The sequence below is a fragment of the Balaenoptera ricei genome, chromosome 10 (assembly GCF_028023285.1).
Source record: "Balaenoptera ricei isolate mBalRic1 chromosome 10, mBalRic1.hap2, whole genome shotgun sequence".
In the NCBI taxonomy this organism is placed as follows: Eukaryota; Metazoa; Chordata; class Mammalia; order Artiodactyla; family Balaenopteridae; genus Balaenoptera; species Balaenoptera ricei.
Genome location: NC_082648.1, coordinates 97,129,232 through 97,153,652, shown reverse-complemented (window position 1 = coordinate 97,153,652; position 24,421 = coordinate 97,129,232). Strand labels below are relative to the sequence as shown.

General features: G+C 55.8%; 1 protein-coding gene across 1 annotated transcript; it reads left to right on the top strand.

Moving 5' to 3' along the window:
• The first annotated feature begins 273 nt into the window (after positions 1-273).
• On the top strand, positions 274-22,928 carry NPTXR (neuronal pentraxin receptor). Its single transcript, XM_059937398.1, has 6 exons — positions 274-384; positions 744-1,517; positions 14,474-14,699; positions 15,523-15,770; positions 18,381-18,560; positions 18,872-22,928. Exons 1-6 carry the CDS (start codon positions 274-276, stop codon positions 19,094-19,096), a joined length of 1,764 nt encoding a protein of 587 aa, XP_059793381.1. The 3' UTR covers positions 19,097-22,928.
• The last annotated feature ends 1,493 nt before the right edge of the window (positions 22,929-24,421 follow it).

The following is a 24,421-nucleotide window of genomic DNA, read 5'->3' as shown; positions in this document are numbered from 1 at the left end:
GAGGTCTTCTCTGGGACCCTCGATGTCCTGTGCTCCCAAAGATTCAGAGGAGGGAACTTCTGCTGCCCTCTGAAATCACAGGAAGATTTTTTTTTTTGAAGGGGAGTGACCTCTGCTCCTTCAGGGAGTTGGCGGTGGGAAATGACAGGCAGGTGGCCATAGTATAACTAGAGGTTGGATCAAAATCTCCAGTCCCCTGCCCCCAGCACGGGCCTCTTTCCTTGTTCTCCCCACGCCCACCCCAGCTCCATTCCATAGTCTGGGTCCAGTCAGATGCGCCTGAGCTCAAATGCTGCTCCGGCGCATACTAGCCGCGTGATCTTGGACAGCGACCTGACCCCTGTGGGCCTCAGTTTCCTCATTTGTACTGTGAGTGTGTCCACGGTGAGGCTTAATTGTAAGCAAGCTCCTGGCTCCCTCAGCACAGAGCCCGACGCGGAGAAAAGCTCCCCGCAAGGTAGCAGGCGGCATCATGGGTTCCGGGAGGGGGCCAGAGCACAGGTGGCGTGGGGTGGGGGTCGCCCGGGAGTCCCGCCGCCCGGCCAGCGGGTCGCCGCCCTCTGCGCGGTGACGGCAGCGGATAAGGCTCTCGCCGCATCCCGGGCAGCGCCCCCACTCGGCGCCCGGCACGGAACTGGTGCGGGGCTGGGCCGGCCCGGAGGAGCCGGAGGGGCGGGGCCGCCGCGCCAGCTCCCCCTCCCCGCCGCCCGTCGCCTTCTCTTCCTCGCGCTTCCCGGGCTCAGAGCGGCGGCAGCAGCGGCCGCGGCAACAGCTTTGGCTCCGGCTCCTTCCGCTCCCGCTCCCGCTCCGGCCCCGCTCGGCCACACGCGCCCGGGCCCCGCGCCCCGACCCCGCCGCCGCGCCTGCCGGGGGCCTCGGGTGCCCCCGCCGCCCGCCTCACGCTGAAGTTCCTGGCCGTGCTGCTGGCCGCGGGCATGCTGGCGTTCCTCGGTGCCGTCATCTGCATCATCGCCAGCGTGCCCCTGGCGGCCAGCCCGGCGCGGGCGCTGCCCGGTGGCGCCGACAACGCCTCGGCCGCCTCGGGCGCCGCCGCGTCCCCGGGCCCGCAGCGCAGCCTAAGCGCGCTGCACGGCGCGGGCGGCTCGGCCGGGCCCCCAGCGCTGCCCGGGGCTCCGGCGGCCAGCGCGCACCCGCTGCCGCCCGTGCCCCTCTTCAGCCGCTTCCTGTGCACGCCGCTGGCGGCTGCCTGCCCGTCGGGGGCCGAGCAGGGGGACGCGGCGCCGAGCGAGCGCGAGGAGCTGCTGCTGCTGCAGAGCACGGCCGCGCAGCTACGCCAGACGGCGCTGCAGCAGGAAGCGCGCATCCGCGCCGACCAGGACACCATCCGCGAGCTCACCGGCAAGCTGGGCCGCTGCGAGAGCGGCCTGCCGCGCGGCCTCCAGGACGCCGGGCCCCGCCGCGACGCCATGGCAGACGGGCCCTGGGACTCGCCCGCGCTCATCCTCGAGCTGGAGGACGCCGTGCGCGCCCTCCGGGACCGCATCGACCGCATCGAGGTGAGCGCCGCCCCGCGCGCCGTCGGGACCTGGCCGGGGGATGGGAGGGGCCTCTCGAGGGAGTCGAGGGCGTCCCGGGGTCCCGCCGCCACCGCTGGCTGAGGGACCCTGGGGAGCCCCCGCGAGTCTCGGAGCCTCGGGTTTCCGTCTGTGCAAAGGGGATGGTTGGTCCTGCCTCCCAGGGGGAGAAGGGAGGAGTCCGGTAGCGCACCCAGGCCGGAGACTGACACTGTGACTAAGGCACAGGAGGCGCACGGGAAAGGCTCGCTCCCGATCCTTTTTCTTCTGTTAGCCTCAGTTTCCGAGTCTGTAAAATGGGTATAACGGTGTCCACCTGTAGTGTGGATTGATGAAAATGTAGGTACGTGAAAATGCTAGGCACGTACTAGGACCTCGTTAAATGTCCGTTTTATTTCCTTCTTTGAGACACCCCCAAAGCAGCACCAGCCACACACTCAGTCCCTATGGTCAGAAGATAGGAGCGCTGTCCAAGGGACTCGGGGTCCTCCTCTCCTGCGGAAGAGCAGGGAACAGTGTCTCATAAGCCAAACGTGGGTGCCCCTCACCGCCTCCACCCCTAAGCCCCCCACCGCCTCCACCCCTAAGCCCCCCACCTGGGCTCGGACCACGGACTTGATAGCAGGAGCTCAGATGGTGGTAGCCCAGACAAGATGCCTGGAAGCCGGCAGCTGTGGGGTGGGGGCTGAGTGGAGAATAGGGTCCCACCTGGGTCTCTCCCCCTCCACTCACCTTTTTCAGATGTTCCTGGCCCAGGCTCAGGGTCAGACACAAGGGGTCCAACAGGGGGAATCCGCTCTTGGCTGTCCTGTGATCCTGGACCAGCCATTTCTCCTTTGAAGCTGCCAGACCCCTACCTCCCTGTGAGAACTTATTTGGGGCCACCTGGAGGGGAAGCTGGACACACTAGGCAGGACAGACGTCTGGGAGACACTGACCACCCGCAGCCATCCACGACTTCCAGACTGCAGGGAAGGGGGTTAGCAACAAAACTAGATCCGTGGAAGAGGGGGGAGAAAGAGGCCATAGCACCAGCTGCCCCCTTTATTACCTCCCTCGAAACTGAGTGCAGCTGTCAAAGGGAAGAGAATGGCTGGGAGGAAGGAAAGACAGGGACTCCTCCCGCTCCATGGCTTTCTCAGTTACATCCCTGGCCAAGCAGCACAGGAGACGCTGCTGGTATGGAAGGTTGGCCATGCCCATGGCCCAGTGGCCCTCCAGAAAGTCCGTGTTGGTGTCAGCACCCACCCCGCAGGATGTCAGAGCACAGCCAGGCAGCTATCACAGCCAACCCCAAACCTGGGGCTCAGAGACCTCCTAAGGTGAGTGACAGATACAGGAGGAAAGCCCAGAGTCTTACCTGCCGGCAGCATCCCTTTTCCCACTCCAGCTCTGGGGATTCCTAGGATGAGAGCTGAGAGCAGGCAAATAATCAGGGAAATACGGAAAGTCAACTGTGAAGGGAAGTCTCAGTTTCCTCACCTGTAAAATGGGGACAGTATTAGCACCTACCTCACTGGAGTGTTAGGAGGATGAAGTGAGTTAATCTTTTTGAAGGGCCCAGAACAGTGTCCGGCAGAGGTATGCTCAATCAACTTGAGTGATTGCTATTTTTAACATTAAGCTCTAATATTACTAATTTTTTAAATAGCCAAGATTTAAAATGGGAACAAATCCTCCTTTTAGAAATAGATTTTATTAATGTAAAAAAAAAAAAGATCTGGTCTTCAATAAACTTCCCCTTGCCTGCCCTAGTCCCTGCCCCCACACCCAGATGGCACCCGTGGTTCCTCCCACGTCTGGGGCTGGCAGGGCTGGGCTTGCCCTGGACCTGCACCTGTGCATTTGGCAGGGTGGGCTCCCCTCCGGTTAGCCCGCTGAGGTTGGGGGTATCCTGGTGGCTGGGATTTGGCACCAGGTCAGCCTCCTAAGTGGGGGGGTCCTGCTTCCCTATACACACTCCTTCTGCTTTCTGAGTGCAGTGGATGTGGAGGGGCAGCCTGTCCTTCTGAGCCTGGCAGCCACCAGAGCCAGTCTCTTTGGGGTGTTTGGCAGGGGTCAGGGTCTGGAGCCCAACAGACTCGGAGTCAGACTACTGGTCTCAGCTGGACCCCTTGCACCTTTTAGCCACTGACTAGTTTTTCCCTTCCCTTCTCGTGCAAAAGCCTCAGAAGGATGCCCCCAGGTTTTCAGGGTGTGCTTTCTCACCACTAGTCTCTCTCCCACTTTGGTACACTGAAAGTGCTCGTGGTGACGTCACCGCAGTTGATAAATTGAACGGGAATGTTTCAGTCCTTATCTTTCTGGACCCCCCTCCAACATCTGACCCCGTTGACCATCCCCTCCTGCAAATCTCCATGCGGTTGGCTTCTAGGTACCTCTCACCTGCCCCTCCACCCTCTCTGCTTCTCTGTTCCCTCTTGGGTCCTCCTCCTGTAACACGTGCGCCCCTCCTGGCCTTCCTCTCACTGTCCCTGGGTGAACTCAGCCACACCCTGAGGCTTTCCAACACCATTCCACCGTGATGCCCCAAACCAACTTCGTCTCCAGCCCAGGTTTCTCTCCAAGCTTCAGACCAATAGATCCAGCTGCTTCCTGAGCACCTCCCTCTGGATGTCCCACCAGCCCCCTACCTTCATCATGTCCCAGCCTGAACTCAGGTGCGCTCTGAGAAGCCATACTTGGCTCCTCCCCTCCCCTCCCCCTTTCAGTCGGCCTCATCTCTCCGCGGCTCCTTGCAGCAGCCTCCTTGCTGGTCTCCCACCTGCCCAGGCACACCCCTCCATCCATCCTCCTCCAGGCAGCCCCAGGGATCTTCCTTAAGCCCACCCCGTAGGGCTCCCCTGTGGTGCAAACTCAGCCTGCCCCCAGGCTGCCATTTTGTATCTGGCCCATCTCCCAGTTTCTTCTTCTTCTGCCTAGATGACCCCCAGCATATCCATACTCATCATTTAAGTCTGCTCTGAGTACACCTCCTCCTAGAGGCCTTCCCTGATCACCCTCTGTCTCCTTCCTACCCCCACCCCTGCACATCTCAGCACACCGCTGCCCACCTCTCTGCATCACTCCCTTCCCCACCCCACTGGGCTGACTACCAAAGGAGAGGAAAGGTCCCCCTCGCCCACCCTCTCTCCACAGGCCTCAAGTTGGAGTCACATTTGAGGGCTTAGGAGAAATTGTTTGTCTTCTATGTTTTTATCTTTGTTGTTATTTTTGTTGTTAATTGAAAAAATGTCAAAAGATTTCAGGGGGAATTATATTTAATTCCACCATTTTATTCGTTTTTGCAGCCCCCCTTTTAGTCCTTTATCCAAGTGTAGACATTGTTCCTGAGTCGCTGGATTGCTGGTAATTACCATTTTAATGATGGCCATAATATCCTGGGATCCAACTCAGGCTCCACCATCCATCAATCCTTTGACTGTCTCCTGTTGCTGGAGATGTAGGTTGTTTCTGATTATTTTTGCTTCTAGATGCTCATTGCAGGATCGATTTCATGCAGATAGTTGTTTGTTTTTTTCTTTTTAAGTCTGTTGAAGTATTTCTTTAGGCTGAATTCCCAGGAGTGGTATTACTGGGTCAGATGCTATTGACTTTTATGGCTGTGGCCAAAAACCACTTTTCAAAAGGACCACTTATGTGGCAACCAGCCATGTATGCATGTTACAGTGTTCTGTTTTTGCACTAATCTATGTGTAAAATGAAATTTCAAGATAGATTTAAGCAGCAATTTTTTGACATAATTCACATTCTTAATCCTGCCTGGCAAGCGAGTTGCCTCCCCTCATCTTGGGGTGGAAGCCATGAAAAGGAACACCCTGATGATGGTCGCAGAGGCTCCTGGACTTAATAACAATTATAGCTCATGCTTCCTGAGCACTTACCATGTGTCAGGTACTGTTCGTTATCTCATTTAATCCTGATAAAATCTCCATGAGGAGGGTACTATTCTATCCCCCTTTTACAGATGAAGAAACCAAGGTTCAGAGAGGTTAAGAAACTGGCCCAAGTTCACACAGCGTTGGAACCTGGATCTGATCCTGTCAGTGTTTGGCTCCAGAGCCCTTGTTCTTCATCATTAACTCTAGATCCATCTGGAGGGGTCAGACCTCACCTATCTTCAGGAGAGTGAGAAAGACAGGTGAGAGAAGTGCCTCTTGTTGGATAGTGCCCTGGACCATGTCTATATGTTCTGCCTCAGAGCATATAAAACGAGAGTGATGAAGGCCAGTTCTCAAAGGCTCGTCGTGCTGGCTGGCAAGATAATCAGGAGGCTGAAAACAATAAATAATAACAACAAGTAACATTTATTAGGCACTTACTGTGTACGTGTTAGCTTATTCAGTCTTCAGACCTATGAAGCAGGCTGTATGCATTCCCATCTTACGGGTAAAGAAATGGAGGCACATAGAGTCTGGAGGAACCAGAGCCAGACAAATCACCTCCTGTCCTCCCCGCCCCCGGTTTCTGTTTCCCCTTCATAAAATGATACAGTGGGCAGATGCTCCCTAAACACCTTGCAGCTCTAAATATTCACTGAAATAGGAAGGCTGGGTGGCATAAAGTTGAGTTCTTCTTGCTTGTGACTTTAGGCTAATCACTTTCTCTCTCTGGGCCTCATTTTTTTTATCTGTAAAATGGTTAGGATGGGCTGGGTTTGGTCTGGGCCCTTTGGGCTCTAAATTCTGAGTTCTTGGGCAGATGTTTCCTGATTAGGAATTGCGGTGGGGAGTATGGAGGTTCCGTGTTTATGTGGCCCCCGACTCCCCAGCCACACACTCTCAGACCGCCAGTTCCTCAGGGGGGTCTGCAGATAAACAAAGTGGATTATAGAATATTTTGGTGCCTTTTTAAAAGTCCATTGGTTGCTTTTACTTTCCTCTTACATTCCTGCCCATCCTGGAAGCTTCTGCTCTGTGGGGGCTGGTTCCCTTGACCCTGCCTCTTTGGCCACAAAAGGGGCCAGCAGAGGGCTTCCCTGGTGGCGCAGTGGTTGAGAATCCGCCTGCCAATGCAGGGGACATGGGTTCGAGCCCTGGTGCCCTGATCCGGGAAGATCCCACATGCCACGTAGCAACTAAGCCCGTGCACCACAACTACTGAGCCTGTGCTCTAGAGCCCGTGAGTCACAACTACTGAGCCCGCGGGCCGCAACTACTGAAGCCCACGCACCTAGAGCCCGTGCTCTGCAACGAGAGAAGCCACTGCAGTGAGAAGCCCGCGGACTGCAACAAAGAGTAGCCCCCGCTCACTGTAACTAGAAAAAGCCCACGCGCAGCAACGAAGACCCAACACAGCCAAAAATAAATAAATTAATTAAAAAGAAAAAAAGGGGGCCAGCAGAGTGCAGTGAGAGAGCTTCTGCCCATCGGCCTTTTGTTGGAGGACGTGGAACCTAGTGCCCTCTAGGCCACCTGCAGACCCCGATGGCCCCTCTCCCTGTGGCTGGCCAACGCCCATCTATAGGTGGGGCACCCATACTGAGAAGCCCTTAACCCCTACTCCTACCAGTGTGGAACCTGCATTCTAGCAAGAAACCTTGGTTTTAAAAAACCCCAGCTCTGCCACCTGCTCACCGTGACCTCAGAAAATTCCTTCTTCTCTCTGATCCTGTTTCCCCATCTGTCAGATGGAAGCGTGGGCAGGACACCCAGAGAACCCCTCTTTCTCTGTCATCCTGTGCCCCGGAGGCCTCTTATCCCTGGCAGGCCTTCGCCTGGGAAAGGAGACCCTTCCTGCCGTTCCAAGCCTGGCAAGAGCCGCTTGGGCGGAAGACAGGGACTTACCTGTGGGGCTTTTTTTTTTTTTTTAAGGTATATCTTACATTCAGTATACGTAAGAGCTCACATATCTTACTTTAAAAAGACACAAATCTTAAGTGTACAGCTCAGTGAAAATTTATGTATGGCTGCATCCATGAAAGCACCACCCAGATAAGAGGACATTTCTGGCACCCCAGAAGGCTCCTTTGTGACCCTAAAGTCCATACTTCCCCAGAGGTACCACTGTTGCAGTTTCTGTCACTGTAGGTCAGTTTTCTCTGTGTTTGAACGTCACTCAGATCGACGCAGAGAAGCTGCACCCCTTTGTGTCTGGTGTTCTCTTTCAACATTGTCTGACCTTCAGCCGTGGTGTGTGTGTCTGTGGTTTGTTATTTTTCAGTGCTGTGTAGTGTTTCAATGTGTGGAGATACCTTAATTTATTTACCTATTCTTCTGTGGATGGACATTTGGGTTGTTTCTGGTTTGGGGTTATTACAGATAAAGCTGCCGCGAATGTACTCGTGATGTCTCTGGTTGGCTAAAAGTCCTCATTTCTTCTGGATGTATCCCCAGGAGTGGGATGCTTGGGTCCCAGGAGAGGCATATATTTAGCATTAGGAGTTTCTGCCAAACGCTTTTCCAAAGTGGCAGTGAGTGTTTGCACACCCACCTGCTGTGAAGCTTGTCAACCTTGCTATGGTCATTTTAAAGACACTCCCCGTTCTGGTGGGTGTGTAGTGAACTCGCTGTGGTTTTAATTTGTATTTCTCTGATGACTCATGATGTTGAGCACCTTTTCTCATATGTGTTGGCCATTTTGTGAAGTCCTTGCCTGTGGGAGGTGGACCGAGATCAGGGGCTGGCGCCCCCCCACCCCCCCGAGTGACAATGCCATTGGATTTCCCCAGGACAGTCGGGCACGTGATCCCCGCTGAACTTGGGACAGAGATCGAGGCAGCCAACCCGAAGCAGAAGCTCTTAGGTGCCCCCCCACACCCCTCGTTTGACTCCAGGGGAAGCTGAGGCTCAGAGAGGCTGAGTGACTTGCCCAAGGCCACACAGCACGGCAGAACTGAGCCAAGATGACAGCCAGGATTTTCTGTGAAAATGGGCTGAGGGTGGGGTCCTCAGTCTCTGCTGCAGATTCTTGGCCAGGGCCCAGAAGGTGTGTGGGCAGGCAGGGCCTAAGAGAGAATTTTGCGGCAGCTTGACGGGGAGTACTTGAAGGGAGAGGAGAAGGGGCCTGGGGTTGGGGTGCCTTGTCACTTGCTCTGGGGCCTCAGAGCCCAGGAGGGTGTATGGGCACACCCTCTGGGAGCCATCTCCCCTTCTCCCGGCCTCCTCCCCTCCCACACACCGACCGCCCTGACCTGGCACCCTTGGTGCACAGAGGTCCATTTGTCTTCTTTCCATTCCAGCTGCAAATTGGCAGTGGGGACCAGGACAAAGATCAGTCCGGCCTCTGCCACCTGCTCTCCTGCCCCTTCCCTGCCAGGGTTAGATGGAGACAGAGCAGCCCGCTGGGCCAGCTCCTGGGGAGGAAGGCGGGAGCAGAGCAGCCCCTCTGAGAGGCCTTCTCCGACTCACCATGCCCCCGCCGCCCCACAGAGAGCTTCTTGCGGGTGCTGTCCCCGTCACAGCTCCCAGACAGCCTCCCGCCCAGCTGGGGGCACTGCTGGGGCAGGCGCGGGCCTTATTTGCCTAGGGGGCCACAGCACCTGGCACTTAGGAAGAGGCATCAGGGCTGAGCGCGCCCTCTGTGCCAGCCTGTTCTAAGGGCCTTACAACTTAGTCCCATGAGAACCGTGGGACCGTTACTCTCCCCATTTCACAGATGAGAAAACCGAGGCTCAGAGAGGTAAGAACCTTGGCCAGAGAGGTTAAGAACCTTGCTTAAGAACTGAGGCTCGGAGAGGTTAAGAACCTTGAAATCCCACTCAGCTGGGATTTCAATCCTTGGCAGTCTGGCTCCAGGGCCCACATCCACAGAGTTACTACTCACTATGCTCTCCTGCCTCTCAATAATAGCAGGTAATAATAATGGTTATGACTCTTTATCAGCCATTTTTATATGCCAGGCTTTACATATTTTTTCATTTTGTCATTATGTATATCCTAAGATGTAGATACTATTATTATCCCCATTTTACAGTTGAGGAAACCGAGGGTCAAAGGAGTTGAGCAGCTTGCCCAGGGCCACAGATCCAGTAAGTGGGGGAGCCTGGGAATGACACGGGCCTGTCTGACCTGAGAGTCATGCTGGTACCCATGGCATCGTGTTGCCACAGCACATGTTGACAGATGGATGAATAAATGAATGAATGAGTGAATTAATGAGTGAGTGAGGACTCGCAGTTCCTCCAGAGACACCCTCTTTCCCTTTCCCTTTGGCACATCTTAGCTGAGGCGTTAGGGAAGCTGCCATCTGGAGGGTGAGGAGGCGTTGGCCAGAGGAGGTGGGATGGGGGCGGGAAGAGTGTTCTTGGCAGAAGGAACAGCATGTGCGGAGGCCCTAGGGTGAGAGGGAGCTGGGGACTTTCAGTCGGAATGAAGTGTAGCCTCTGGGGGTGCATAAGGGCTGAGATTAGAGGGGCAGGGTATTTATTGGTGGGAGAAGGGAGCTCTTGAAGGATTTCAAGCAACCTGCTTGGATTTGCAATTAGGTGCCTGCCTCTGGCTGCTGTGTGGAGGAGGGCCAGAGTCGGAGCCTCGTGATGGTGGCCTGGGCTGGGGTGGGGGACGCAGGAGCCGACTGAGGCTATGGTTCAGATTCAGGGTTAGATTCCACACTCAGAGACTCTGCTTTCGGATTTTTCTCCCGTTTTTTAAAAGAAATTTATTGTGAAGTACCTCAGAGATACACAAAGGTATAAAGACTACCATCCAGGTCCCCACCCAGGCTCAAGACCCAGAAGAGTTGCAACCAGCTGATGCCCCTCAGGGTCCCCCTCAGGTGGCAGAGGGTCACCACTGGCCCGAATTTGTCTTTATCTCTCCGTGCATTCCTTCTTGCTTTTATATATACATGATCTAGTTTTGAATTTTTGCAACTTTGTGTGAATGGCATCTGACTGTTCTTCTGTAACTTGCTTTTTTTCTCAATATAATGATTAAAAAAAAATTTATGGGTGGAGGTGGAGGGGAGGCTCCTTTAAGAGATGTTTCAGTAGTATTAAACATACAAGTTTAAGTAGTAATAACCATAATAATAACTGACACGTAGCACTTCATGTGCCAACTCTCAGGGCATTGTATCTATTAACTTATTTAATTCTCACTACAATGCTATGAGATAATATTATTTTTGTACCTTTTTTTGCTGATGGGGAAACCGAGGCATGCAAGCTTTGCATAACAAGGTCACTGGGCTGGTGGAGCCTGGGTGTGAGACCGGGCAGACTCACACAGGACTTGGGGGCTGAGCAGGTGTGGGAGATAGGAGGCCTGACCCACACCGCTGCCGCCGAGCCTGTTCTCTTGCCACCCTGCCCTGCTGCCCCTGGGGCTGGGCCTTGTGCTGTCTGGGCAGGGGTGAGCTCTGCAGAGGGTGGGACCTTGACCCCGAAATCCAGCACCTTCCCTCTGCTCCCCCAAGGAAAGGAGCTGTCCCCACTGGGGACAAGGTGGTAGGATCTTCCCCACGGCCCCCAGCCTCAGAGCCACCCTGCATAGGCAGGTCCCTCGCATCCAGGCGCCTCTGTGAAGCTGCCCCACAGCACGGTCTGACACCACCTGCCAGATCCTCCCAGCCTTCTCATGGCACTAAAACCTCTCCTGCTGGCCCTTGAGGCAGGCAGGGCAGCCGACACCGTGCCCATTTGGCAGACCAACAAACTGTCAGGGTAAGCGTGAAGAATGGGAACAGGTTCTGGAATCAGAAGGGGCTGGACTGGGGTCCAGGGTCTGTGACTTCGCAGCTGTGTGACCTCAGGCAGATGACTTCACCTCTCTGAGCCTCTGCTCTCTCATCTGTAAAGTGGGCCTCCTTACTTCCCCAGGTTGTCGAGAGGGGTTGTGGAATGTTTGCACAGTGCTTCTGGAGTGCAGGGCCTGGCACGCGGTGCGTGGCAAGGAGTACAGCTGCCTCTGTTGGCCTCTTGTTACTGAGTGCTAATGAGCCCAGCACGTTACCTGAGCTGGACCCGAACGCTGGGCTCTGGCTCCAGGCCCCATATACTTACACCAAACCCCACCCCGGACTCCCAGCACGACAGGAGTGGGTTCCAAGCCCCCATCAGGACCCTCGTGGGGTGATGGCATCATCGTCTCCCTATCGTCTTGTGCTGGGGGCCCACTTGGCATCAGGCCGAGAGCCCACGCGGCACAGCCCGCACCCGCAGCAGATGGGAAAGTGGGGGGAATCATGTTCTTCTGATTCAGACGTTGGGGTGGGGAGGGGGCCACACAGGATCCGGTGAGCCCACCTCCTCCCTAGCCTTCGTGCAGAGCTGGCGGCTCTGACAAAAGAACAGCTTGTGTGCCCACCTCCCTCGGCCTGCGCGGTGTCTCCTCGCAACGGCATCTGTGTAAATAGCACTTGACGTCCTGTTCCTTCCTGGCAGGTCCTTCTCGCTCCAAGGGAGGAGGACGCTTTGCTAGAGAGAGAAGGCTTTGGCTCCAGAGAGGTCAGCTTTGCCCAGCCCCATCCCTGTAGAAAATTCAAAAGGACTTCTGCCTCGGTTGACCCATCTGTGAAATGGGGACACTAAGAGTACCAACCAAAACAAGTGGCTGTGAGGATTCACAAGTAAATACATGGAAAGTGCTGAGGGTGGGCCTGGTACACTCTTCTTCAGAGGTGTGCCCCTCATGCCCAGCTAGGCCCAGTGGAAGGAGGGAAAGTGAGGCTGGAATGGTGCTGGGGCCAAGGAGACCCAGTCCCGGCCCTCCCAGTGCTGACGTGGAAGGCAATCCATGAGCTAATTGCCTCAGCCCAAGGTCTCCCGACAGTCCAGTCGCCTCAGATGCAGTGGGTGGCTGGCCCTCTCGCTCCATAAGCTGTCTGTGGTCAAGGGAAGATTGTGGAGGTAGCGAGCTCCCCATCAGCTGATGTAAACAAGCCTCACAGTGTGCATTCTGCTTCTACAGTCCACGAGGACCTGTTACTTCCACTGTTCCATCCTTACATCTGTCCTGTGGATGGACAGAGTGGGGCCCGTTGTCCCTGTTTTACAGAAGGGGAGACTGAGGCTTTGTGTTTAGTCAGCACCGGAGTCAGGATTCATACAAGGAGCCCCCCGGATAGTGGAAAGTGAAGATTAGTGTCACATGGGTGGGGCCGGGTGTACCGAGCAGCTCATCCCTCCGTGCCCCGCCCCCCTCACCTGGCCTCCCCACCTGGCGGGCCAAAGCAGGCGTCTGCATGGGTGGGTGGCTGTGTCCTCTCCCATGGGACACTGTGGAGGATAAAGTGGCCCACGCCGGGCCAGGCTTGGGCTCCCCTGATCACAGCCCCGCAAGCCGAGCACTCCAAGTCCCCACTTTATAGAGGAGGACAAATGACACCAGAGAGGTTAGCCCACCTGCCCCGGCTCTTGGGGTGGAGTGGAGGAACCAAGTGTCAGTCCCTCCAACTCCTCAGTGCAAGGTCACGTCACTGTCTGTGGTGGCCGCTCCCTTCTCTCAGGCGCTGAGTGTGGCAGTGCCACTCTGCCTGCACTGCCCTCCCCACCCCCAGCACTCTGAAGCAGGGGACACATTTATCCCCTCATCACACGGAGCTCAGAGAGGCTAAGGGACCTGCCCAGTGTCACACAGCAAATGACCAACAAGGCCAGGATTGGGCCAGTGAAGCTGGGAGGGGTCTTCTGTACTTGCCCTGAGCTGTGGGGCCATCCCTGCAGGCATGTGGCACTCACGGAATGGTAGGCTGTGCTCTTTGTTTTCTGTTGGGCCCTCGGCCGTCTCTTCAGCACCTGGTGCAGTGCCCAGCCCATAGTAGGTGCTCGCTGAATATTTGCTCGGTGAAGGAATCATGAGAATTCAGTGAGCTCAGGTCTGGAGCTAAGCCTGTGGTCAGGGCCCAGGGCAGGTGGAGTGAGAACCACCAGGGCCCCTGGGCAGTGAGGAAGCATTGGGCTGTCAGTAGGGAGCGTGGAGGAGGGGAAAAGGGAGATAGGGGACAGGGATGGTCTAATTTGGCTCCTAGAAGCTCACTGAATTATTAATTTCCTACCCACGTTCCTGTGATGTGTCTGCCAGAGGCTGCCTCCTCCCAGAGTCAAGACTTGTGGCCTCGCCTGCCTTCCTCCGCCCCAGAAGGGGCTTCCTCCAGTAGGGGAGGGGGAAGGAGAGGTGCCTTGGCTTCTGCCCCAGTTCTCCTTCCCGCTGGGGTCTTAAGACAGGAAAAAGGGGGACTCTAAACACTTTGTCCTCATCCTGGGCAGGATGGGGGTGTCAGAGACCACCCTGGAACACGCTGCCCTAGACAGTAAGTGCAGTAAATAGTCTCTGTTCATGGGCATTTACCACGTGTAATCATCCCCACAACCCTTCTAAATAGGTACCGTTGTCCCGTGTTGCATGAGAGGAACCAGGGGTTCAGAGAGATGGAGGCATTTGCCCCAGGCCACACAGCAGGTTGGTTCTCGAGCTGGATTTGAACCCTGGGCTGTATGCCTCCAGAGTCTGTGATCTTAACCACATGCTAGCCTGGAATGGCCGCAGCGCTGGAGCAATGTTCTAGAAGCCCCTGATTTGTGCCCCCCGGGTCTGCCCAGTGTTCACACAGAGCCTTGCACCACCTTAGAGAAGCTTGACATGTGACTAAGTGAAGACTAAGACAGTCCACCCCTTCAAGGACCCATCGGGATATAGCCTGCCCATGATGAAGGACTCAGTAGTGGCTCTCAACCCCAACTGCACGTTAGACCACCCAGGGGACTATTACAGCTCTCTACTGCCAGCTCCCCACCCCAGCATATGCTGAGCTGTCCTGAGGGCAGGAGCCAGCCTGCTTTCAGCTCCCCATCACGCATCAGCACTGGAAACAGCCTGCTAGACACCCAGTACACATTTGTTGCCTGAAGCTGGTATTGCCATCCCATTTTACATATGGGGAAGCTGAGGCTCACCTGGGGTCACTCAGCAGGGGTGGTGGGCATCTCTGGGCCCTTTGTCTCTTTCCTTCCTCCCTCCAAGTGACCGCGTGTGTCCCTTTCTGTGCCCCGTGAGCAGCAGGAGCTTCCAGCCCGGGTGAACTTCTCAGCGGCCCCGGCCCCTGCGCCCGTGGTACCCACCACCCTGCACTCCAAGATGGACGAGCTGGAGGGGCAGCTGCTGGCCAAGGTGCTGGCGCTGGAGAAGGAGCGCGTGGCCCTCAGTCACAGCAGCCAGCAGCAGCGGCAGGAAGTGGAGAAGGAGCTGGACGCCCTGCAGGACCGTGTCGCGGAACTGGAGCACGGTGGGTCCTGAGCCCCACAGAGGGCATGGCAGGCGAGACCTTGGTCCTCAGACGGGTCCTCAGGGTGGCAGATTCACTCGGGAAGCATTTTCATGCTCTCCAGAGGCTAAAGCTAGATGGGATGGTGGGGAAGAGGCTGTGAAACACAAGAAAGAATAATTGGGAGATAGCGTTATCATTATTGTTAACAGTTAGCATTTTCTGGCACTTATTGTATTCTGGGAGTGGGCTAAGTACTTGATACATCAGCTGGTTTAATCTTCACAGACCATACAGGGGTGGTACTGTTATCATCCCCATTTCACAGCTGAGGAAAATAAGGCTCAGAGAGGTCAAGTGACTTGCCCAAGGTCACACAGCCAGTAAGTAGTGGATCTAGACCTTAAACCAGGTCTGACTCCAAAGTCCATGCATTTAACCACCCCCACAGTAGCACCTTCAACATCAGAATTTTGTCATTTGTTTAACACCTGGGGCTGGCACCACCGGGGGGTCAGAAAAACATGACGTATTGGACAGTATACAGGTGTGAGCGTCAGGAGGCCTGGCTCCTCATTCCACAGCTGTCACTGGCTTGCTCTGTCACCTTGGAAGTTCACTTCCTCTCCCCAGGCCTCATTTTCCTCATCTGAAAGATGGGGATTTAGGACTCATGAGCGCTCAGGGACCTTTCATCTTTTAACCTTTGTGAGGAGCACCCTTAAGAGGCTTATAGACGAGTTGGGGCTACCAGGGGACTAGTAACCCTCATGGAGTATGCCCTGCCCACCCCCCATCAGTGTCCACTGACCCCCGCCGTGTCCACCTTGCTCACCCCGCTCAGGGTCCTCAGCCTACAGTCCCCCAGATGCCTTCAAGATCAGCATCCCCATCCGCAACAACTACATGTACGCCCGCGTGCGCAAGGCACTGCCCGAGCTCTACGCCTTCAGCGTCTGCATGTGGCTGCGGTCCAGGTCGGGCGGCACTGGCCAGGGCACCCCCTTCTCCTACTCGGTGCCTGGGCAGGCCAACGAGATTGTGCTGCTGGAGGCGGGCCATGACCCCATGGAGCTGCTGATCAATGACAAGGTGAGCGGGGGGCCGAGTGGGAGGGATGGGGGGGCGGGGCAGGGGGGGCCCTTTCAGGAGCACCTGTACTGTGCTGGGCCCCAAACCAGTTCTCCTGCTCAGCAGAATCAGCACACATGAAATGCCCGGTGTGTGCCAGGCTGGGTTTTGGGAATTCAAGACAAGCCAGACCTGGGGCTGGGAAGAGGAGCTGATGTCCAAGAGAGGCTGTCCGCGGTGGTGTGCCATTTACAGAGGAGCATGTGAGGCTGACAGAGATTAAGAGACTTCCCCAGCGAGGCAGCTATAGGAGCAGGGCTGGAAGTGTCTGCCCCCAGGGCCCTGCTCATTCTTCTGGACAAAGAGAGAAGCAAGTGATGTCCAAGGACCTCTCTGGGGAGGGAGGGAGGAAGGGCGGGAGGGAGTGCTAGTGGATTCCTTGCCCCCCTCCCCCCTGCAACCAGCCCCGTGCTCCTCCCCTACGTGGTGAGTAGGACAGTGCCATGGTCAGGCTCTGGGCTGCATGCTGGCTGTGAGTCCTAGTTCTGCCACTTACCCACTGTGTGACCTTAGACTAGTCACTTACCCTCTCCATGCCTCACTTTCCTCATCTGTAAAGCAAGAATGATAACACTGTCTACCTCATAGGGCTGTGGTGAGAAATAAATGGCTTAAATACATGTAAAGGCCTGTGAGCAGAGCCTAGCATTTAACAAACTTCAATAAATGCGAGCTATGTTTATTATTCCAGGCCCTGTGCTAGTAAATACTTTACCCATATTATCACCCTTGACCCAACTGCACCAGGAGGTGGACACCCTATTATCCCCATTTTGCAGATGGAAAAGCTGAGGCTCAGTGAGGGCAAATAATGCACCCTGGCCACATAGCTGGTGAAGGGGTGATGATGTGAATTGGGGTCTTGGGCTCCAGAAACCACCTCTTAACCCCTCCACTGTTCTGCCCTTGGGTCACCCATCTGCCCCCATGCCCAGGACTCCCACCCCCTCACCCCTCCCCCAGCCTGGCTTCAGGGCAGGACAAGGTAGAGGGACTGGGGGGAGTGATGTGGCAGGAGCATGGTGATCAAGGGGGAAGGAAGGGGAGCATCTTATCACCCCATTCCCCCCAAATATCTTCCCCAGCCTGCCACATTGCTTTGGGTCTTGCAGGCATGGTGGTCTTTTGAGACTCCCTGAAAATGCAGGCAACATATATTGCACCCACTTGTGACCAGGCCACAGCCACAGAGAGCTGCTAGGAGTGGCTGACACCCAGGAGAACCCTGCTTAGCAGGAGGTGCCTTTCATGGGTGTCCTGGAGGAGGAGGAGGGAGATGGGTCCGGGGGACAGTGAATTTCCCTTGTAGCCCAGTAGGTCCTAAGACCACCAGGGTAGCTGGATGACATCTAGATCCTACCTCCTGGTTCCCTTCATACACCCCCTGGCTGCCATTTTTGGCTCTGCCCATGGTTAGCACTCAGTTCTAGTAAAAGGAATTCAGCACCCTGGACAGGTCCCAATTCCCTGAACTTCTGGGGCCTTTTGAGCACCAACCTCACAAGCTACTCACAGTTCTCACTTTATTCCAACCTCTAAGCCTTTGCCTCTGCTGTGCCCCCCGCCACTTGGTTTGCTTTGCAGCGGAGTTGTCAGAGTCCATTGTACTTCCAGATGTGTTTAGATTTCACATCTTCTGTTCCCGCACCCCTCTCTGCCTCTGGGCCTTCACAGCCTCTGTACCTCCCAAATGGCCCCCATGTTACTCTGTCTTGTAATACTGTCCCTGAAGTCCTTCCCTCCTGTGCAGACTCAGCTTATTTTATGACCAGGACCAGATCCACACCCTCAGTGTCCAGAACAAGGCCTGGCACCAAGTAGGCCTCAGAGAATGCTGCAATAAATTGTGATCTCAGAGAACTTAGGAGATGAAAGAGCCCTTTGGGAGCCCCAAATCCAGAGACAGCAAGTACCTTTCATATCACAGGCCAACTCTAATCAATCATCAGTGGCTTCCGAGAGCACTTTGATGAGGAAGGTTCCTAGGGTGAGTCTAGGCTCATGATTGATTAGCCATGTCTGCCTTGAGTGGAGGAGGAGGCAGAGGTGGCTGCATATTTGCTGCATCCTTTGCCCAAACCCCTGACTTTACGATGAGGAGACTAAAGCCCAGGGAGGAAAGAGCAGCCTCCCCAGGGTCCCACAGGGGGTTGGTTGGCAGTGCCCGGCCTCTGAGTCTAAGGCTTGTTCTACCACTGCCAGTACTTCTTGAGCCCAGCTGTGTGCCAGGCACTGTGTGTGGTATTCAGGGGAAGGTAGGCTTGTGAGATTCAGCTCCCGCCCTGCATGACCTTGCAGGCCTGTTAGAGAGTGAATAAACTACCTAGAAACAACTGAAAACCAACACTGAATAATCCCTTGTGATCTGAGTGAAGCTGCCTGATTATATTGATATATTGTGGGGAAAGAGGAAAGAGTGGTCGGAAAGACACTGAGCTGGGAGGAAGGGGAGGGTCAAGCCTTGGGTCAGTCCCTGGAAGGAGGGACACCGGTCTCCCCATTCCCCATCCCACTTCTCCAGCCTTGGGCCTTGTGGCACCTCTGACCTGGGGCTGGGGGACCTCTTTTCAGGTGGCCCAGCTGCCCCTGAGCCTGAAGGACAATGGCTGGCACCACATCTGCCTCTCCTGGACCACAAGGGACGGGCTGTGGTCTGCCTACCAGGATGGAGAGCTGCGGGGCTCCGGTGAGAACCTGGCCGCCTGGCACCCCATCAAGCCTCATGGGATCCTTATCCTGGGCCAAGAGCAGGTAAGGCTCAGGGTGGGATGCAGCTAGATATCCCACCCACTCAGGGCCCCTGAGGAGGAGGGGTAGGCGGAGGGTCCCTGAAAGCACAGCAGTGAGCACTCAGTCTGACCCAGCCATTCTGTAGATGGGCAGACTGAGTGAGACCCAGAGAGAGCAGAGACTTGCGCAAGGGGCTAGAACCTAGGGGCGGGGCTAGAACCTGGAGGGGGTAGGACTTCAGCAGGGACAGGGGGTTGACTCTGAGTGCCTGCCTGTCTCTTCTGCTCCCTCACTCCATGTCTCTCTTCTTTCTCTCTGCTCTTTTGGTCCAGGATACCCTAGGTGGCCGGTTTGATGCCACCCAGGCCTTCGTGGGTGACATTGCCCAGTTTAACCTCTGGGACCACACCCTGACACCTGCCCAGGTCCTGGGCATTGCCAACTGTACGGGGCCGCTGCTGGGCAACATCATCCCCTGGGAAGACAAGCTGGTGGAGGCCTTTGGTGGTGCAACGAAGGCCGCCTTCGATGTCTGCAAGGGACGGGCCAAGGCATGAGGGGCCACCTCGTCCAGGGCCCCTCCCTTGCCTGCCAATTCGGGGGCCTTCCGGGGAGAGGTCACATTGCCTCCTCAGCCCACCCACATACTGGCCTCCTTTCTTGCCCCACTCCTGGCCACGCCTCCCGTTTCCGCCACCTATACCCACACCTCCAGAACGCCCTGCCCTTGACGGCTGTCCCCTCATCCCACTTGGATGAGGACAAGCAGCTCAAGTCAACAGGTCAAGCCTGGGGTGAGTGCAGGGCCTGGCAGTGGGTGCGTAACAGTGCCCACGGCTCTTCCCCGCCGCTGGCATTAGAGTGGAGCCATCTCTCACCTCCCACCCCACCCCGCCCGTCAACCACAACTGATTCCACTGATCTCACAGCTCCTCCCATGAGGCCGTGTATGGGGGACGGGCCCACTCTCAGCGGCAGGGCTGGTTATCTGCCCTCTTGTCCCCCATGCAACAGGCCTGTCCCCTTCCTCTTCGGGGCCATAACAGGCTGTAGAGCTGTGCCCCAGCTGAGAGGGAATGACAGAACCCTGGGAGGCTCAGATTCAGCCCTCCTTTATCTTTCTACCAGCTGCCGGTCAAGGGCAGTGGGATCTTGATGGAGCCTCTCCCCCCACCCCACCCCCACCTTCACCCCTCTCTTCCTCCTCTTTCCTTGTTTCTTTGTGTGCAGTGGTTTAAATGTTGGTTCCATGCCTGGCCCAGCCCCACCTCAATTTCCAGGACATTCCCTTCCCAGCTCCAGCCTGGAGGGTTAGGGACCAAGACTCCGGGAGGCCAAAGGGCCATAGTCACCCCTTGCGCCCATCCACAGCTGTGCCCACTGGCATGGTCACCTCTCCCCTTCTGCAGCCAGGACAGGGCCTGGGCCACTTCAGCCTGGGCTGGGGACAGCATGGAACAGAGGCACATGCCCCAGGGGACCCACAATACCTACCCACTCTGCATGGCCCTGCAGCCTTTGGGGGATGGAAAGAAGAAGCCGAGAGGGTAGGGAGAAGCATGGAGTGGTGTGCAGAGCACTGGATGAGGAGGAGGAGCGCTTGGTTCCTGGTCAGCCCTGCTGCTAACCTGCCGTGTAGTCTTCTGTAAGTCCCTGCCCTCTCCGGGCTGACCTTCCTCATTTATGAACTGAGGCCCTTGCTTCGGTCATTTCTGAGAGCTCTCCAGCTCAAAAGTGAGATGGTCTGTGATTTCAGGTGGATAGTGTGGGACAAGCCTGAGAACCTGCCTAAGGACTGAGGGGCACAGCAGGGGCAGGTCCCGGGACTGGGCAGCAGATGGGATCTGGCTAGGCTGGGTCAGGGTCAGAAGCTGGCTCCAAAGAGTCAGGGGCAAGGGCAAGGGTCAAAGCAGACCAACCTCATACACAGATTGTAAAGATCAGCTCTTCTGGATTCCCCCAGCCTGGCACCCTTGCCTATCTGAGTGTCTCAAAGGGCCGGTGGCTTCCTGGTTCCTACCCTTGAGTCCCCACCAGCTCCCCCAAGAGAGTAGAAGAATATCAGAGCTGAGAAAAGCCACCCAGTCTGACCTCTTGCTTGTACAGATGGAGAAGAGCTCAGAGAGGGCAAGTGACTTGCACAGGATCACACAGCACAATGGAGCAGAGCCAGGACTAGAACCCAGTGCTCTTTCCCCCACACCCTACTGCCCGCCCATGAGAGTCTTTGAGTCCAGCCTATACCTGAGAGAATGGATATTTGAGAGGTCAGAACGCTTTCCAACATGCCCACTGGCCCACCTTCCTTTATGAAACATACAAACATCTTGGCATTCCCACCCCCCACCCCCAGAAGGTAGGGGAGGAGAGGTGTGATCCCCGGGCACTCTGGCAGGAATGGAGACCTGAGAACACAGGTGTCCCTCCCCTTGCCAGTCACCTACCAGATGTCTGGGCAGCTGTTGGCTACCTGAGTCAGATGGGCACTGGTGGCTTTTTGCCCCCCTTTTGGGTCCCTGTCTCCGCTCCCCATGTCCACTTAGCCTGAGACACTAGGCAAGAGCTGCAGACTGTGGGTCCCAGGGCCATGGAGGCTTTTCCAAAACTTGTTGCTTCCAGCCCCCAGATCCTCGTTTTCATTTCAAGAGCACAGAAAGACCTTTCAGCCCCTCCAGCCCAACTCTGCCTAGAAGGAGTGATGGTGCACTTCCAGCCAGAACCTGCCGAGATCTGGGTTGCCCCGGTAACAGCCAGTGACATCAGCCCCAGTGCGGGGTCAAGCGTCTCATAATGACATACGCTGTTGCTGGGGTGACGGCGGAATTCGGAACTTAGATTTCTGGGACACTGGGTTTTATTGGGTTTCTGTTATTGTTTTTAAGGGAACAGCTTTTGTGGAGGCCTTGGGGGAAAGAAAGGGTCTTGAGAAGGAGGTGAAAGAACTTGTTTGATCACTTGAGCCCACCCAGAGGCATCAGCCCAAGTCCTTTATGCTTTCTCATGGTGATCATGAGACATCTGACCTGTGCTGAGTCACCCTGGTCATCCCTCCAGAGGGAACAGGAACAAACTGGAGACACTTGTAGGCTCTGAGTCTGGGCCATTGGTGAGTGGCCTGGATCCCCATTTCCATTCCAGAAAGATGAACGCCCCGAAGTCCCCCCCCCCACCCCCCCTTCATCTACTGACCATCCTTCTTACCTTTGCCGAACGCCTGCTGTTTGGACTCCAGTTTTGACCTTCAGCTGCTCCCAGGCACAGCCAAAAAGACGGGGAAGAGAAATGGTGCTCAGGTGCAGCCTCAAGCTACTCCTGGCTGAAAACGAGGCTGGAGCCATGTCTGTTATGCCCTTTTTAAGTGTCAGGCTTCATGCTGAGCACCTCACAGGGATCAACTCATTTATTCTCACAACAGTTCTAAGCTAGGACTGTTCTTAGCCCCATTATACAAGTAGAGAAACTGAGACCCAATGAGGTTAAGTAACCTGCCCATGTCAATCAGCCAGCAAGTGACGGAGTCCAGACTTCAAACCAAGGCAGGTGACATCCAGGACCCACCCCTCAGCCTGAGGGGACAAGGCACTACCACTGTCTGTGGAGTGGGATTCGGTCATCCATTGCTCCTGACCCCATTCACCCCACCGAGAGGAACAGAGATGCAGGGTGGGCTGACCCCAGGGCCAGGGTCCCCTTGCATGAGGCCATGGGAGGGTTCTCAGCCCCTTCAGGGAACATGTCCCTGCGCAGGGTGCCCTTCTCTCACCAGCTGGAGTTTCCAGGAGAGCTGAAAGGGGAGAGGAAACTGGGCGTCTCCTGAGAGTCCCAGGCTGTGAAGGGGAGAAAGTTGATATTTCTCAACCCCCTGCTTTGGGCCCAGCCCTGCGCCAGGTGCTTCACAGCTCTTATCTGCCAGTTTTCCCACCTTGTGGCACATGGTGCCCCCTAATCAACGTCCCAAGGGGGCAGATCACCTTGCCACCATTGTGCGTGACCTAGGACCCCAGATTTGGGCAGAAAGGGCTCCAAAGCCCTCGTTTTACAGATGAGGATGCCAGGGCCCAGGGAGGGTGAGCAGCGTTTGGGGGCGCCCAGCCGGGACACTGGGAGACCTGAACCCGGCTTTCTGACTCTGCATTCAGTGCTCTCTCCATGACTCAGTGGCCCCAGTCCCCGTCCCCCCGCCCCCCTGAAATGGGTCCCTCCTTTTCTACATTTCCCAGCACCCTTGCTCTGAGCAAACTGGGGAAGGAACACCTCTCCCAGAGATGGACTCATTCTCTTCACCCTCTTTGTCCCAGCTGCCTGCCACTCTAAACCCCTCCTCCTGGCACCACCCCCGACCCTGCTGGGTGGGGAAGGGGCTCGCATGGGCCCAGGCTGAGCAGTGAGAGAGCATGTCGAGCTGTCGGACACTGTGAAATTAGTGCATCCTACTGGAGACCCGCCTCCCCCTCTCCTTCTCCTGCCTGATTTTGTACATAAAGTGACATGAGATGCAACATGCGTGCGTGCGTGTGCGTGTGCGTGTGTGTGTGTATGATATGTCATGGTTTTTGTTACTTTTTTGTTTCTGTAAATTTGAATGTTCAAAATAAACATGATGTTTACTCTGAGGCTCTTCTTGCAAGGGTGGGGCTACCCTGGGGGTGCCGGAAGGGAATGAGGTGGCTAGTACTTGGGGCGGGGCAGTAGGCAAAGCCAGAGCAGGTGCCACCTTGGTACCCCAAAGCCTCACCCAAACCCCCCTGTGCCCCCCCAACCAAGATCTGCCAGGTCCCAGGTGTAGACACACCCCTTTTCTCAGGATTTATGCAGGAAGGATGTAAAGAACACAGGTCCCGCATGGAAAGTGTCCTAGTTCTGATAACCGGGCTTTGGCCTCATTCCTAAAACCTCATCCCTACCTCGTGCCCCAGTTATGGGAACCAGGTCCCTGACTTGTTCCCTGAGACCCAATCTGCCTGAGTTACTTGCCTGGACCCCCAGAGTGTTGCCTCCCTTGGGGTCCTGGGGAGATGGGGTAGGGGAGAGGGACGGCCCTGTTGTATTTCAACCCGTCCCCTCCCCACAGTCTACATGGACTCCTCTGACTCGTGTGGCCTCTAGACTGACTCGGTGACAGGGTCTGCTACCCCCACCCACCCCTCCAGCACCCACCCCAACCCTGAGAGGTCTTGATCCGGTCCTCAGCCCTCCCTGTGCCCACCATCTCAGGGGCACAGCCTCCACCCTCCTGCTCCAGCAATATTGTCACTGCTCTTAGTTGGACCTTAGATGGTCCCTGTGAAATGCCAGGGGACCAGTCAGGGGTAAAAGGGTGGGGGGTCACACCAGCAGAACAGCTTTCTCAGACTTTTCCAAAGTTTCCCAAACTTCCAACAAGAGGAATTCACCCCATAAGGAGCAGGGGGTATAGCTGGAAGCAGCACTTCAAATAGGAAAACCATATTTCAAGTCTACCGAGTAATCTGTAAAACTCCTGTTCTTTCCACATTCTACTCCAGAATGAATCCAGGTTTGTTTTAATATATTGCTTTCAATTACTTACCACTGAGCAAAATTAAGCTGCAGGCATATATGCCTTGTTTATCCTCTCTTGCACTGATTTACTTACAATCACCCTCTCTCCCTCTGTCCCACTCAGCTGGCACTGTCCAACCTTGGTTAAATCCCGCTGTCTACCTGCTTCGTGCCAGCACCTGCACAGCTGACCGCTGATGTGGAAAAGCTCAGGGCTCCTAAGTGTGTTGACTCTCATTTTAAATTCATGGGCAGAGATCTACAAGGGGCGTTTCTTCCTTTCCAGCAAGTAAAGTCTCTCTGGAGAAGATAACATCATCCAAACTCACATATTTTTGTTACACAAGGTTTGGCATTCAATA